The 17570-nt window shown below is 44.9% G+C and overlaps 1 protein-coding gene across 1 annotated transcript in view; it reads left to right on the forward strand.

The window, feature by feature from the left end:
• NAB1 (NGFI-A binding protein 1) overlaps positions 1 to 17570 on the forward strand; it is a 47775-nt gene that overhangs the window by 20878 nt on the left and 9327 nt on the right. Inside the window, exons 3-5 of the mRNA XM_083710464.1 lie at positions 4715 to 4848; positions 6326 to 6377; positions 14827 to 14943. Coding sequence (XP_083566590.1) covers positions 4715 to 4848; positions 6326 to 6377; positions 14827 to 14943 — 303 coding nt within the window. The remainder of the gene's footprint in view (positions 1 to 4714; positions 4849 to 6325; positions 6378 to 14826; positions 14944 to 17570) is intronic.

Below are 17570 nucleotides of genomic sequence, written 5' to 3' on the forward strand. Positions count from 1 at the left end.
ATGTGGGGAAAAGCCAATGCTCTTAAAATGAATGTGATACCTAGACTAGTTTATATTTTATCCCTCTTATATCTTAAGAGGAATTCCAGTTCACATACCGAGCAAATACTTTCGCAAAATTAAATCATTGTTTAGAAAATGCCTTTGGGGCTCTTCAATTCCAAGAATATCTAGGCCAAAAAAATGCAAATACCGATAAAAGGAGGAGCATTTGGCTGATTGAGAATTGTGTGGGCAAAATGAGTTAAACTTAAGTCCTTGTGACATCAAGTGTGTGGCAGGAGGGTGGCCCCACACATCAATCAGGCTTTGCCCAGGTGGATCTGCCAGCCAGATCCAGATTCCCCACCTCTGCTCTGGATATTGGGTGTCTGCAATCATTTGATTCCTAGAGAGAAGTTCCTTGGTGACTGACTGACTGTCTAAAACAGGACTGTGGCCCTCCAGATGTTACTAAACTACAACTCCCATAATTCCTGATTATTGGCCATGCTGACTAGGGCTGATGGGGGTCTGAAGGGCCACAGGTTCCCCAGTCCTGGTCTAAAGGCTATTGTGAGTGTTTCACCCGCTGCTTCACTCATGAGTGCCATCACTCATAATGATCGCCTTTGGGCTGATAAAGGTCTGCAGTAACAAGATAAATCATCACCATCATCAGTAAGTTTATTGTACTAGCCGAAGGGTGTGACAATTTCATAACAGTTTGCCGGATTACAAACCATAATTAAAACATACACCAATAATATATCAGTGATAAGAAGAAAGAGAAATCCAAAAGACCGTCACCCCAGCTGGTAAGAATTCAGTGTCAACAACCTTGTATTTTTTTATTCTTTACTATTTTTAGAGGTAGTGGAGCTTATTTTTTGCGTGTCCTGTGTATAGCCCCACAAACATCACTTGCACTCCATTTTTAAAACTATAAATGCTACGGTTATTTATAAAACAACCCCACTACCAGCATCTTATCAGCCAGCTGTGAGGTGCAGAATTTCACTGGTAAGAGCAGTGAAATGTGTTTTAATTTGCTCATGTTTTATTTGAAAAAAGTATCCTCCGAATTATAGCATTTAATTTGTCACATGTCTGGATTACTTGTGGGTTTATGGCAGGAGTGACGTCAGGGGGAACAGTTTGGCCCCCAATGCCGTTTCCCTCAAGCTGTGTCCACCCACTCCTCAGCTGACATCACTGGTGATGTCATCTGATGGGTGGGAGGTTAAGGTTTAATCTTGCATTGGCCAGTAGAGAACAAGATCACGTAGCCAAGGCAGCAGGATTTAGTCCCCGCTCATCAGCTGTGGGAGGATTGAAGCTGTGCAAAAGCACCTTTTGAAGCAGCTCTCTTGTGTGAGCTACTTCAAAGATGCTTTTGCAATGTTCTAAGATGGCTTCTATGAGACATGCAAAGCATGTGGGATTCCACCAGATGAGTGCACCTACCCACCTGTCAGATTTGCCTTGCGGAGCCGGAAAGGATTCTCTACCCTCCATTTATGGCATTGTAAGTCTAAGCTGGTAGTAGTTCAATTTCCATCTCCTTTCCTTTTTTTGAGGCACCAATCAACCTACAAGAGTTTTGCAATCATAATAATAACAATAATAATAATAATAATAATAATAATAATAATAATAATAATAATAAATAATTTTATTTATATCCCGCCCTCCCCAGCCGAAGCCGGGCTCAGGGCGGCTAACAACAATAAAACAGTACAACACAACACTCTAAAATCATTCATTATAAAATTAATTCAAATCAAACCAATGGCAAGCATTGGGCCAGAGCTCCGCGAAGATTGCCGAAGGAGGGAGTCAGGCTGTGCACTGGCCAAAGGCCTGGTGGAACAGCTCTGTCTTGCAGGCCCTGCGGAAAGATGTCAAGTCCCGCAGGGCCCTAGTAACTAGTTGACACCAGTTCTCTCTCACGCATGAGGTTACTTAACATCAGGCAAATGTCGAGCATGTTGTGACTTGGAACTGGCAGCTATAGTGTCAGTCTTAATTCCAGCGAGTGAATGCAGATAATATGTCAGGAGCCAGTCTGTGACATTATATTCTGTTTTTCATTCACAGAGAAGTGGTTAGATGGGGAAAGGTGGGACACACCCACACCCACACATCCCCCAGTTGGGAATGTCATAGCAGAAAGTGTACATATGGCAACTTTCACTTCTCCATTTTTAATAATACAGGTTATATTGGCTTGGATCCAAAAGTTATATGCACACAGTGCAATGGGCGTTGTGTGCAAAGAATGAAAAATAATGGCAAATAAGGAATATATAGGCCATAGCATATGAACTCTAGCAGCCCGTATAAAATCTTGCACAATACCTTGTGCAAATGGAAATTTAATCTGAATTTAGAGCATTTTTCTCACGCAACATTCCTATTCCAGCTCACAAACAGCCCTCTCATAAGCAGAACAGGGAGTATGATAACTGGGCATCTTTAGACTCAAGCTGCTCCTCTTCCTTCTCCTTTTATCATAATCATCCATCCATCCATCCATCCATCCATCCATCACTGTCTTCTGAGGAGACGATGAAGGCTGAGGGTGAAGTCTCCCATTTCTATGGGAATATCAGACCAGTAAAAACCAGCCTCTTGATGGATACAGATTGGTTTTTGGAACAGTAGCTCCATCTCTGATATAAATGGTCTGGGCAACCCATCAGAAACTTATTTAGAGGTTCGTTCCACCTGCTTAATGATTCTGAGCTCCCATTAGTCTGTTTAGGCCAGTGGTTTTCAACCAGGGTGCCGTGGCACCCTGGGGTGCCTTGAATGATGGTCAGGGGTGCCATGGGCAACACTGGCCTCTGTCCCTCTTTCTTTTCCTCCTTCCTCTGATGCTCTTTTGCGTCTCTGCCTCCCAAAGGCTTGCACAGCGATTTATTGCAGCAGCCCTGGCTATAAGCTCCACAAGCGAACGGTGCCTCTGGGAGGCATCTGTCTTTGGGGCAGGGGTGGGGCAGACCAGAGACCAGTGTGTGTGGTTTGGGAGCTGCACGGTCAGGGAAAAAACAATGTTGTCCAGGGTTGTAAAGACTGCAGATAGAATAATTGGCTGCACTCTCCGTAAAGGTAAAGGTAAAGGGATCCCTGACCATTAGGTCCAGTCGTGACCGACTCTGGGGTTGCAGTGCTCATCTCGCTTTATTGGCCGAGGGAGCCGGCGTACAGCTTCCGGGTCATGTGGCCAGCATGACTAAGCCGCTTCTGGTGAACCAGAGCAGCGCATGGAAACACTGTTTACCTTCCCGCTGAAGCGGTACCTATTTATCTACTTGCACTTTGACGTGCTTTTGAACTGCTAGGTTGGCAGGAGCAGGGACCGAGCAACGGGAGCACACCTCGTCGCGGGGATTCGAACCGCCGACCTTCTGATCAGCAAGTCCTAGGCTCTGTGGTTTAACCCACAGCGCCACCCGCATCCCTACCTTGGATCAAATCTATGCTTCCAGGTGCCATAAGAAAGCTGCAGAGATAGCGCAGGATAGTGCGCACCCCGGAAATGTTCTCTTTCAGCTTCTGCCTTCTGGAAGAAGGTACAGGGTTATAAAGACTAGGACTAGCCGCCTGAGAAAGTTTCTATTCAAATGTGATTTTGGTTTTAAATGCAGTGTAGGGTAGTCTCTATGGGCGTATATTGTATTTAATTATGGGGTATCAGAGTTTTTTAGGGGGCTAACCAGGCTGGGATAGCAGGCTTGTTGGTTTCTGAATGTCTGCTGTAGATTTTCAGTTTCGTTGTTCTGTATGGGACAGTGACAATAAAGATTATCGTAGAGATGGCAGCAGCTGCTGCCCAGAGGACTCCCAAAGGAGATGAGGCTGAGGGAACTCTCCACAAGGGTGTCCAAAAAAAGGGGGGGAGAGGCTGGCAGCTCTGCAGGCAAGGGGTGACGTAACTGGGCTCCTGAGCCCCACAGCAGTGCAGCAGAACGAATGTAGTTGGTTAAGGGAGCCGTGGATTCAGCAAGGTTGAAAAGCTCTGGTTTAGGCCACTTGGCCATTTTGTGCAAACACTATTAACTTGAGATGGTTCGCTCAGAAATAAAACCCAAGTTAGCAGACTATTAAAGCTTCGCTGCAGAGGAAGCCAAATCTCCAGACACTCTGGGGGATCGCATTAGATCACACCAAAATGTAGGAGTTTGTCATAGCAGTTCATCCCAGTGGGTGCTCACAGAGCGCAGTAAGGGATTGACCTCAGGACCATTATTATTACTATTATTATTATTATTATTATTATTATTATTATTATTATTATTATTAAAGCAGAATCCCTGAGGTCTGATTGAGTTCATTTTAAAAGCATGCATTGGTTTTAAACAAAATAGTTTGTCCCTGATCTAATAACTGTTTTTTAAAAGTACCAACTTACTTCCGAGGGAATTTAGGTAACTTCAATTTTTTTTTTTGGGGGGGGGGGAAATCAAAGGTACCTAGCAGCATTTAAAAACTTGGTTGTTTTTCTTTTGCGGGGTGTGTGTGTGCGTGCGTGCGTATCTTTATAAAACTTTGGCAACTGTGTTGAGCGTGATGCCAGAAATCTGAAGAAAGCCCTCCAGATTTCTCTGTGAAACTCTATAATGGTGTTTATGTACATTGCAACAGTAATGGGAGATACATAGGGTTTCATGTTCCTCAAAGGAGTGATACAGCTAAGGCAACGAAGCATCCCTTGTCTTTTGTTTTCCAGCTCACAGTTAACGAAGCCGCTGCTCAATTGTGTGTGAAGGATAACGCACTGCTGACCCGGAGGGACGAACTCTTTGCACTCGCGCGACAAATATCCCGAGAAGTAACCTACAAATACACTTACCGGACTACAAAGTAAGCTGCTTTAAAAAAAAAAAAGGCAGGGGGAGATCCTAATTGCTTTAATGAGGTTTATTGTATCAGAAAACCTGTTTTTATTTTTCTTGTTCTGCAGTCAGGGTCATAGAATCATAGAAATCTAAAGTTGGAAGGGACCCTGTCATCTAGTCCAACCCCCCACGACCCTGAAATCAAGAGTCCCATTCCCTCCCTAACTCATAGTCCTGATCTGGCCCAATTGCCTTCTAAATCCGGCCTGCAGACGGTCCGGGAATCAGCATGTTTTTACATGAGTTGAATGTGTGCTTTTATTTAAAATGCATCTCTGGGTTATTTGTGGGGCATAGGAATTTGTTCACCCCCCCCCAAAAAAATATAGTCCGTCCCCCACCATGTCTGAGGGACAGTGGACCGGCCCCCTGCTGAAAAAGTTTGCTGACCCTGAATTGTGCACACCCCACCTATTGGGAGCCCATGAGTCTTGACATTTCCACACCACATTTTTCCTAGTTGTTGCAGAAAATTGTATTTTTCGTAGATCAGGTGGCTTCAGCAGGGTTGAAGTTAAAAATCTGACCCCAACCCCGACACGCTAGCTTCCTTTGTACAGGGAGGTTTTTTTATACAAAGGAGCATTTAAACATTCAAATCCTTCTCCACCGCCCATAATCTCTAATGGTAGTCCAGCAAGATTGAACCTTACGTCAGGTGAAAGGCTTTTGGGAACTAATATATAATGAGCTTAAAAAAATATTGAAATATACCTTTCCCAAAAGACCTGAAGCCTTCTTGCTGGGAATGACAGGTAAAGAAATTAAAAAAGAAGACAAGACGATATTTCTCTACGCCACCACGGCCGCAAGAATTATGCTGGCACAACATTGGAAATCGGAAACCATGCCCAGCATAAATGATTGGCAGGTCAAAATGGTAAATTACGCTGAGCTTGATAGATTAACAGCTAGAATACGAGATCTAGATGAACAGAAATTTCAGCAAAATTGGAGTAAATATTGGAAATATATTGGACCAAACTTATAAAGTGAACTGGAGGGGATAGAACAACTCTATCAGCGACGGACTATAAGATAAAAAATCAAATACGTAAGGGAGGAAGATATTCGATACTTACCAAAAGGGTGGAGGGGAGTCCAGGGCCCAGTAGAGCCCAACAGATTATGATTTTTTATTATGGTTTTTTATGTTGTATAATTTAGGGAAGAGAACACTGTTGTATTTTTTGTTGTTGTATTTGTTGTATTTGTTTATTTTTACTTGTCTTTATATAACTTGAATGAAAATGTATTAAAAAAATAAAAAATAAACTACAGGACATGCTTTGTGAACCTATCTGGAAATCGAGGCTTAAATGAGAAAGTTCAGTTTTCTATCTCTCTGTTGCAGGCAAGGATTTTTCCAAGGTGTTTCTTTTTCTGAAGATAAGTGTGCACTACCTAGTAAAAACAAAACAAAATGTGTTTTCATCTCCTAGGTCTAAATGTGGAGAAAGGGATGAACTGTCACCAAAGAGAATTAAGATAGAGGTACTGTATTTTAATTTGTTCTGTTTAGTTGTAATTGCTAAAACCGACTTGCGTGAGAGAGGAAAGAACCATTAAGGCTTCATTTGGTGAACGGCTATGTTCTGCCTCACTCTCCCAACTGAAAAACAAATCCCTTAAAATACAATGCGTTCTGAATAAATATGGTCCGGTTTATCAAAGGTTCTGTAGTAGTCACTTAAAATATGAGGGCAGTTGAAACAATATAGTGGAGCTTGTGAAGTTGTGAGTTTGGAGAGGAAAGGTTGACCAGTAATCAGGATAAAATAGATATATGTTCCATCTCCCCCTTCACTGCCCCAGTTTTATTTATTTATTTATTGCTTTCAATGGGCAGTTTGAAATTGGTGTTCACCCTTTTCGCAGCATTTCTACAGTGGAACAGGTGCAATAAATTCCTGCATATATAGATTTTCTTTTACATTTAGTTATAGTAGCAGTAAAACACACACAGCTGGCCTTTTGCACAGTTACACATGCTCTTCCCTGAAATAAGTAAAAGGAAAATACCGGCCCATGAGGATGGGGGAGAGCTTTTCCCCAAAAAGCTTACGAGACCAGGATGTCTCTATTTAATTTTTTTTTCATTGAGAAGATCAGCAGGTATTATTTCAGCAGAATACCAGGGGGAGAAAACACCGATCTGAATTTAAATATTTCACTTTATAAATATCGGGCTCATTTTACTGGAGAATATTTTTAGGAGTGGAATTTGACTGATGTTACATCCTCATCATAAGGCTCCTGTCTAGCTTCAGCTGTAGATCAGTTAATTGAAGCACAATCTTGTGCATGTTTGCTTATTCCGTTGTGTTAAATGGGGCTTGCTGAGTGAAACCTCAGTGCCATGCTAGATAAACACTGAATGTTTATCAGGCTAGGTTGTTGTTGTTTTGTTGTTGTTGTTATTAAAAAATTGATTTCTATACTGCCCTTTATTAAAGATCTCAAGAGTGGTGTACAACATTAAAATTGTATTTTATGGAGCATAATAATAAAAACATAATTAAAAAGCATAGTAGTACAGTGGTACCTCGTACGTTGAACAGAATCCATTCCGGAGGTTTGTTCAACTTCCCAAACGTTCGGAAGCCATGTCGGAGGTGTGGGTTCCAAAGAACGTTCGCAAACTGGAACACTCAAGTGTACAGTACAGTGGTACCTCTGGTTGCGAACGGGGCTCCAGAACGCAACACGCGTATGCGTGGGTCGCGATTCACCGCTTCTGCACATGCGCGTGACGTCATTTTGAGTGTATGCGCATAGCTGTTAACCTTCCCTTTTTGGCGGGAAATTCCCTTCTTCCAGCGCCATTTCCCGCTGCTATCCCGGATTGTTAGATATCCCGTAGACTGTCCCCGGGACAGGTGAGGCTGCTGATCCCTTATTTTCAAATCTGAAAGTTGACAGCTATGTGCATGCCTGAGCGGCAAAACCCAGAAGTAACCCATTCCGGTACTTCCGGGTTGCCGCGGGACGCAACCTGAAAAGATTTAACCTGAAGCGTCTTTAACCCAAGATATGACTGTGTTCTTGTATAGTATATAGTTTGCGTAGTATACAGCATAATAATAAAAATAATCATAACGACAGTCCCCTTTCGTTAACAGACCATAGATTATTTAATGGCTGAAGGCCTCAGTAAAGAGGGATGTTTTGCCTAGTGCCTAAAGACATATACAGTGGTGCCTCGCAAGACGAAATTAATTCGTTCCGCAAGTTTTTTCTTCTTGCGAGTTTTTCGTCTTGCGAAGCACGGTTTCCCATGGGAATGCATTGAAAATCAATCAATGCGTTCCTATGGAGACCGTCTGGAGACAGAGGGGAAGCACCGCGCGCCTTCCCCTCTGTCCCCGGACCTGTTTAAAGCAAGGGGCGGCGAGGAGAAGATCGCTTCTCCCCGTTGCCGCCCCTTGCTTCAAAAGAGGTCCGGGGACAGCGGGGAAGACGCGCTGCGCTTCCCCGCTATCCCCGGAGCTTGCGGGGCAAGCTTCGTTTTGCGAAGCAAGCTCATAGGGAAATGTGTCTTGCGAAGCGGCTAAGAAAATGAAAAACTCCTTCGTCTAGCGAGTTTTTCGTCTTCCGAGGCGTTCGTCTTGCGGGGTACCACTGTAATGATGGCGCCTGGCGAGCCTCTCTGGGGAGAGCATTCAACAGATTAGGAGCCACCACAGAGAAGACCTGTTCCCGTTATGCTCATAGTAAACCTATTGAAATAAATTAAGCCTCACTTAAGTGTGACTGACATTGGATGTTGCCCTTTATTCCATCATGGTTTTCTTCAGGCAAATCATCATCCTCTCTACCTCCATTTGAGGAGCACTGGCAACAATTTTCTGCACGTCTTGCTCAGTTATACGGTTTGGGTCTTTTTGTGCTCTAGAGCATCGTTTGACCTAAACACAAATAATTTTGTTGAGTAGGTGGAATTTTTATTTTATTTTTGGCTGTTTTCAGATGCCTCATAAACTGTGTTTTGTTGTTCGGATCTTCCTAATGGAGGGAAATAGCACAGAGAGAAACTCCTGCCAGTAGCTCTGGAATGTTCTTGCCCTGTCTAATGGATCTTGTTGCCATTAGGGAACAATTTCCTGATAGTCAGAAAAATGAACACATGTATACACACACTCTGGCTTATGGAGGTAATGACTAAACTTAGCAAAAACATGGAAATATATTCAGTATTTTTTCATTTGGTATTTTTTAAACAATAGATCCAGTTTTAAATAATGTAGCTTGCAGACTAAGTAAATAGGCTGTCAATTTTACCATAATTTCCCTTCTGTGTTGAGGGATATGTGATGCAGCAGGCCAGTAGTTATTTGGATGCATATATTTCCCTGTAAAGGAACATTTCAGAAAATGGTCCCTTTGGATGCAAAAATTCCTTTGTACAATTCTATTTTTTTTTTTGTGTGTGTGTGTGTGTGTGTGTGTGTTTAAACTACCCTGGGAAAATGTGGAGGGCACATTTTTATTCTGTAACTGCTTGTTTTGGGTGGACTAAAAGTGAAGAGACAGGGCGAGGGAATAATGAGCGACTTACATGTTCCTATAAAAGCCAGTGAGAATTTTGCATGAGGACTTTGAAAGTCTTGTTCCTTTTTGTGCAGCAGGAAAAGGAAGGTAATTGCTGCGATCCGTTCTTGTATACATAGCCCTGTCCCAAAACTAGTAAAGGTAAAGGTACCCCTGCTTGTACGGGCCAGTCGTGTCCGACTCTAGGGTTGTGCGCCCATCTCACTTAAGAGACCGGGGGCCAGTGCTGTCCGGAGACACTTCCGGGTCACGCGGCCAGCGTGACGAAGCTGCTCTGGCGAGCCGGCACCAGCGCAGAGCACGGAAACGCCATTTACCTTCCCGCTATAAAGCGGTACCTATTTATCTACTTGCACTTAGGGGTGCTTTTGAACTGCTAGGTGGGCAGGAGCTGGGACCGAAAGACGGGAGCTCACCCCGCCGCGGGGATTCGAACCGCCGACCATGCGATCGGCAAGCCCTAGGCGCTGAGGTTTTACCCACAGCGCCACCCGCGTCCCTGCGTCCCAAAACTACACCCTAGTAAAAGGTTGCAAAATGCCAAACATCTACGTGTTTCATATATACGTGGATTGTACCTGGTGTTAGTTATACTCAGAGCAGACCCACTGAAATTGATGGCTAGGAGTAACTTAAGCCCATTATTTCCTGTGGCTTGATTGTACAGTCGTACCTCGGAAATTCGACTTCCAAAACGTTCGGAAACCAAGGCGCGGCTTCCGATTGGCTGCTGGAAGCTCCAAAGGAAAGCAGAGCAATATGTTTGGCACCAGCTTGACTGCAGGAGTTGCTGGAAGGAAGCGTACAAGGCACCAACCAACCATCTTAGGGAATCTACTCTGGATTTGTGTAGGATTTATTCCTTAGCCTTTTCTTCTCCTGAAGATCTCCTACAAGGTAGCAGAGGTTTATGTCCAGAGTTTTTTCCTTCTCCTAGATGGGCTAGGGACGCGGGTGGCGCTGTGGGTTAAACCACAGAGCCTAGGACTTGCTGATCAGAAGGTCGGCGGTTCGAATCCCTGCGATGGGGTGAGCTCCCGTTGTTCGGTCCCTGCTCCTGCCAACCTAGCAGTTCGAAAGCACATTAAAATGCAAGTAGAAAAATAGGTACCGCTCCAGTGGGAAGGTAAACGGCTTTTCTGTGCCCTGCTCTGGTTCGCCAGAAGCGGCTTAGTCATGCTGGCCACATGACCCGGAAGCTGTATGCCGGCTCCCTCGGACAATAAAGCGAGATGAGCGCCGTAACCCCAGAGTCGTCCAAGACTGGACTTAACTGTCAGGTGTCCATTTGCCCCTCACTTCCCTCTACGGCACGTGCAGAGTCTGCCTTCTTGACCATTGGACCAACTATTGATCTCGCCCGCTCAATCTGCCAATACCTGTCTCTATGGGGCAAGCAAGCAAATAATCTTTACCCCTGGTAATGCTTGAAACAGAGAATGCTTGCTGTTTGTTTGTTAAACAGTAAAACAATAAATAGGGCGGTGATGCAATGACTACTGCAGTCAACACAGGAGGAGGAGGTTTAACAAACTGAAGGACATCATCCTCTTTCTATGTTTCTCCCGATGGAAACATGCAGATGGGGACAGATATACCCTGCTTTAAGTCATTTACATACCGCTTTCTCTTGTGTATTATTTACTACAAAGCTCAATGACTAAGTTCTTTAGCAACGAAACATCGGATTACCAGAACGTCGTCCAAGCACTGAACCACTGATTTATATCACAAGTGGACTCTTTTATTACTGCTTTTGCAATTGTTCGAGATAATATCTATTTTGGAATGAGAAGAAATGAGCACTGAACCACAGATATATTACAAGCGAACTCTTTACTTACTAGCTATTGCTTAAAGAAAAAACCTATTTGGGAAAGAAATTACTTTTGCCATTTTTATGGATGTTCAGTGTTTGTTTACAGATAGTGATATTGTGCCGTTTGTTTGCTAAAGACAAGGGGAAATATGGTTTTCCTCATTGAGGCATAGTAACTTTTCAAGATTTCAGCCTCTCTGGTATTGTTCTTGCAAACCCCCCCCCCCGTACAGCAGCAGGTGGTGCCCCCCTTTTTAAAAAAACTTAAGTTCTTGAAGTGCTATACAGCTTGCTGAAGCATGAGCCAAAAACTTTTATAGATGGTTCCTTAACCCTTACACCAAACTATTTTTCCTCTTGCCACCTCAGTTCTCCTGCTTAGATGAGGACTGAAACGCAGGAGCCCAGATTGTCACTACAGTCATACCTTGGTTTTCGAACAGCCTAGTTCTCGAACATTCGGCTCCCGAACGTCGCAAACCCAGAAGTGACTGTTCCAGTTTGCGAACTACTTTTGGAAGCCAAACGTCCGACACGGCCTTCCGCGGCTTCCTGCAGCCAATCAGAAGCTGCGCTTTGGTTTCCCAACGCTTTGGAAGTCGAATGGACTTCCGGAATGGATTCCATTTGACTTCCAAGGTATGACTGTACTGTTGATTCCCTTTCTGCCTTTCCACCGATGTCAGTGCGTGTAAAACACTGCCATTTTGATCTTGGGAGGTGTTTACCGCCTCTTTTCTGCAGGTGGAAATGATTGCCACCCCCTCCGGGGCGTGATGTCAAATCGTTTTTCTCCGGTATAATAAAGAGGAGGGTTTTTCTCCCTCCCTCTCAGAGATGGAGGCGTCTGAGAGCAGGACTGCGTGGGCAAGCAAACCTATGGACGGTGTTGCAAACATCACCTCTGCAGGGGGAAGGAGTTTTGCATAAGCAACACAAAAGAAAGAGGGTGGAGGATGTGTGTTACACCCGATTACCTGTGAAAGCCTCCCCCCCCCTCCCTCATGTGACCTCTCCCTTTTCTCGATGGAGTGGGTGGGTAAGTTTGCAGGGAGAGGCGGGGGCGGAATCCCGGGAAAATGACAAGCGCTGGGAGCCGAGTGGGCGGGAGAAGGAATGCAGCAATTAGGTTTGGATTTGGGAGTAGCTATTAATGAGTTGCGGCGAGGTCCCTGAATGCCTTCTCACGTGCGACGAAACAAAAGCAATATTTTAGTTACATGAAGTTCCCACCCTCCCTCTTCAGCAGCTGCCTTGATCCGTGGGTGTGTGTTAAGTGTGGACTTGATGTGGGTGCCCCCTCACTTCCCACCCCCTTGAGTCCGTGACACCAACAGCACACAAAGGTTTGTGTTTTTGTCCCAGAGGAAGCACAGCAAAATCACTGGCAGTTGAAGGAAAGCTCTGCTCTCTGCAGCGCTGTTAATTTTGTGCAGAAAAGGGTGTGTGGCTAGGGGTGTCGTCCCCCCCCCCCCAAAAAAAAATACAGGATTGAGAGCTGGCAGGGCATGTGAGACAGACAACAGAGCCATTACAGTCCTATGGACTAAGCAGTACAAAGGCACCCTGCCGCCGAACAGCACTTCCGTAAGCGGAGGTGGCGGGAAGATGGATGAGAGGGCGAAACTTGAAAGATTCAGTGGGAGTAAGAGACCTAGAGGGAAATGGAAGGGGTGGGTGGGTAGCTGGGAGGTCTGGAAGAGGGGGGGGAGAGGTTCAGCGTTCATGTCAGCATGAGTTATAAGGTGGGAGAGAAAGAACGAGGGGAAAAGAACGAGGGTATGCCCACGCCACTGCCAAGCAGGGTTGAAAAGCAAGAGGGTGTGGGATTTCTTTCTCTCCCCGAAGATCACAAAGAACAGAAGCGGTGCAATCTGGTGTTCGTGTAGGAGAAGTGTTTGGCGGAGGGGAAGAAAGCGCCTGTGGGGCTTGGGAACATCTGCTCAAAGAAATCGCTTTAAGAACAGCCAAGTTGGAAGGGAGCACGCTGGGTGTGTTTCATAGAGCAGGCCACAGAGAGCAACGAGGAGAAAGGAACATTTGGCTACCAAGACACTCTTCACCCCCTGCTTCTTCTTCCGTTAGGGTTCCTTTTCATAGATTTTAAAATATTTTTTAAAAAAATCAATTTTATTAAAGGTTTTCAACATATAATACAGTCATGCCTTGGATCTCAAAGGCCTTGGCTCCCGAACAGATCGGCTCCCAAACTATCAAAACCCGGAAGTGAGTGTTCCGGTTTGCGAATGTCCAGTGGGGCTTCTGATTGGCTGCAGGAGCTTCCTGCAGCCAATCGGAAGCCGCGCTTCGGTTTCCGAACGTTTTGGAAGTCGAAGACTTCCGGAACGGATTCCGTTCGACTTCCAAGGCACGACTGTACAATATTAAAAAGAATGCAGAAAGAATGCAGTTGGTCAGGGAGCCGTGGACTTTAAAATGTTGAAAAGCTCTGGGTTAAAGGTTTAAATACTGCTGGTTGCAGCCACATTCCTCCTCCTTTCTCTGCCGCTGCCGCTGCAGCCGCGGTGGGGATGGAGAAGCTCTGCCTTGCCACTTAGGACAACTGTGTTTACAGTGCTGTGAGCAAGACTGCAGGGCTCTTCAGGAATTCATAGTGAATTCACGTATAAGTGGCGGTAGAGTCACTAGTGCAAGCCCTGCTCCCAGCAAAGCCTTCCCCAATTGAGCGGGGAAATCTGAAGAGAGCTTCTAACCACACCAGTTCATTCAGCAACAGAAGGTTTGGGCAGCACCCGTGATTTTGGGGCGGGGCATCCACCATCCCCTCCCCACCTGTTGCTTGAGCACCCAAATGAGGCTTGTCGCAGGTGCCTGTTTTGCGATAGCTGCCCTTGTAGGCTGATGAGCACCAAGCATATTTAAACCACGTATTCTTAAATGTGAGCTTATGGTAATCAGGAATTTCTAGGGAGCAAACTTTGCAGCTTTTCGCTTTGGGAGGGACAGCTGATTTTGGTCCACTTTGCTTCCCGTTACAGTTCTAAGCCTTTTGGCGGGGGGGTGGGGGTTTAGGAATGGCTCACCAGTGGTTTTGGTTTGTCATTCAGAAAAAGGAGTCGTAATTTGATGGGCTTCTGTTTTGCTGTACGTTTTCGTGCTTTCACAACAGAATGAAAGCACCGTGGCTGCGTTTGGAAACTGCTTGCTGATAAGGTTACTTATTTATTTCCCTTCCATCCTAATGCCTTAACTTGCACAAAGCAGACCTTTTGATATTCCTGATTGAAATTCCTAAATAAAACTTCAAGGAGTCTTTTGCTACCTTAAAAGCCAGCACATTTATTGTGCCACAAGCTTTCATTTAGGTAGAACAACTTGCACTCGAAGCATTTCTTTGTTCCTTTAAAAGAACCTACTTTTGTTCTACACTTGCTCAGCTTCAAAACCTTGAAACGTTTATTTTTGCCCTTAAAATAACTGTGAAAGAACTATTCTCTCGCTCTACACGCACACCATTGGCTGTAGTGATGATTAAAGACTGGAAAAATATCTTGTGAATCGAAACATTCTGAAATCGTAACAGCTCCTTTCCCTGCTTTTTCATGTTTGCAGGATGGCTTCCCTGACTTCCACGACGCGGTCCAGAGTTTTTACCAGCAGGATTCAGTCAAAATACAACAGGCATTGTCAAAAGGAAAGTGTGAAGACCTGACAGCACTTGGCTCACAGGTAAACAACCTAGGGGCTGCAATAAAAGGCTTCCTCGTATTAATGCTTCTTACAGAACAATCACAGTTCTTTCCTTACAGGACACTCTGTCCCCGTTCTGCAGATCAAAGGGTCCTTCTGACCTGGCTGCGATCGTTTCACTTTTAGTGTAGGTGGTATGACTCGCAACTGGTGTGGTTTTTTTTGAAAACGGCATGCTCAAACGAACACACACTCGTAACAGCTACAGCTTTAACTTCATTCATAGTAAGGGGATGAAGATTTTAAATGTCCGGAGCAAGGGGCATCTTTCAGTGTTTTCTGCCTCTTTGTCAGTACAGAGTTTGGCACCTGGGCAGATAACCGCACCAGAGCCCCCATAATCACCTGTCTAAGCTGTGCTGCCTTCGACTTTATGGAGGAAACTTGAGACTGAGAGCTCTAATTCTTCACCCCCTATTTGTCCTTCCTCCCTGATTGCTCAGACTCTGCCTCTTCTAAGACTGGTGTGCTAGAACTTACCGTATTTTTTGCTCTACAAGACTCACTTTTTCCCTCCTAAAAAGTAAGGGGAGATGTGTGTGCGTCTTATGGAGCGAATGCAGGCTGCGCAGCTATCCCAGAAGCTAGAACAGCATGGGGATTGCTGCTTTCACTGTGCACCGATCCCTCTTGCTGTTCTGGCTTCTGAGATTCAGAATATATTTTTTCTTGTTTTCCTCCTCCCAAAACTAGGTGCGTCTTGTGGTCTGGTGCGTCTTATAGAGCGAAAAATACGGTATCACCTGCTTCGTGAAGTGTAGGCAGGTGACATAGCGCAGATCTTGTGCAGCCTTGAAAGTGTGTTGTGCTGATACTTCAGTGGAGACCCAGCAGCTCTCTGGGCCATTGCAAGCTGAGCAGCGCCGATAGTAGAGGGGATAATCCCTACCAGAGTACCGCTGCCTTGCTAGAGGGAACTCTCCGCGCTGCTGAACATGGTGATATCCTCTACAATTATGCTTCTCTGAGATCTCCACCACTTCAGACTCCACACCTGACTAGCTAGCCCTCGTCAGAAGCCCTGCCAGTCTCAAATGCTGCCTGCTGCGATTGTGCAGTGTGAGATACATTTTTTGCGTGGGATTTAAAAAGGAACTAAGCAATCCCTTAAAAAAGGAACAGATGAGAAAAGATAAAAATAAATAGGAAATGAAGATAAATACTGGCTCCTTTCAAATCTTCATAACCTTGTATCAATACACAGTGCTTTTTTCTGGAAAAAAGGTGGGAGAACTCGCCACAAAAGTTTGTTTGTTTGTCTGTTGTGGGCCCAGCTGCAGTGCCACACGCCCTGGGCAGTGGCTAAATGTAAGATGTGATTAATAAACCCAAGCAGACAATGATCTGGATTAAAAAATGCCCACAACTTCATTGATTACAGATATAGGTGGATTTTTGGCCCAGGCATTGGGTGTTTATCTTTTTCAACCCCCCAGACAAAAAAATATTATTTAATTTTAAAAAGGTAAGGGAACTTAGTTCCCCCAAATTTCTGCTCGCCCCCCCCCCCCGGTCAATACAGTATTTATGAGGACTAATTACTTGGCCAGTCCAAGGCATTTATTGATTCAAATTGAACTACGGGACCGCCTCTCCTGGTATGTCCCACAGAGGAACTTATGGTCTTCAAACAAAAACATCTTGAAGGTCCCAGGCCACAGAGAGGTTAGGCTGGCCTCAACTAGAGCCAGGGCTTTTTCGGCTGCGGCTCCAATCTGGTGGAACGCTCTGTCACAAGAGACTAGCGCCCTGCAGGACTTGACATCTTTCCGCAGGGCCTGCACGACAGAGCTGTTCCACCAGGCCTTTGGCCAGGGCACAGCCTGACTCCCTCCTTTGGCAGTCTTCACAGAACTCTAGCCCAATGGTTGCCATCAATTTGATTTGAATTAATTTTATAATGAAATGATTTTAGAATGTTGTATTTTTTTATTGTTATTAGCCACCCTGAGCCCTGCTTCGGCTGGGGAGGGCGGGATATAAATAAAATTAAAAAACAAAACAAAAACTATACTTAAATGGTATATGTAGGTATACAGTCATTACAGACCAGTACACAACAAACACAGAACAGAAGATTACTCTGTTGTGCCATGCTGCCTCCTTCCACACCAGGCTGAGGATGTTCGATTTCATTTTACTTTCGAGCTGGTTAGATTCTCACCATCTGGGACTGGGCATCAGGAGCAGTTTCACTTTCAGGCCTCTGAAAAAAATAATCCCTGAAACTACACCTGCTCTCTTGGTTTAGCCATGTCGTGGGCTCTGCGCTTACATTTTTTAATCCATAGGAGCACTGATGTCCTCGGATCCCCTCCAAGGAATGGGAACATATTGTGGTAGTTACCGTATTTTTTTGCTCTATAAGACTCACTTTTTCCCTCCTAAAAAGTAAGGGGAAATGTGTGTGCGTCTTATGGAGCGAATGCAGGCTGCGCAGCTATCCCAGAAGCCAGAACAGCAAGAGGGATTGCTGCTTTCACTGCACAGCGATCCCTCTTGCTGTTCTGGCTTTTGAGATTCAGAATTTTTTTTCTTCTTGTTTTCCTCCTCCCAAAACTAGGCGCGTCTTGTGGTCTGGTGCGTCTTATAGAGCGAAAAATACG

Source organism: Podarcis gaigeae (assembly GCF_964106915.1).
Source record: "Podarcis gaigeae genome assembly, chromosome: 1".
NCBI lineage: Eukaryota > Metazoa > Chordata > Lepidosauria > Squamata > Lacertidae > Podarcis > Podarcis gaigeae.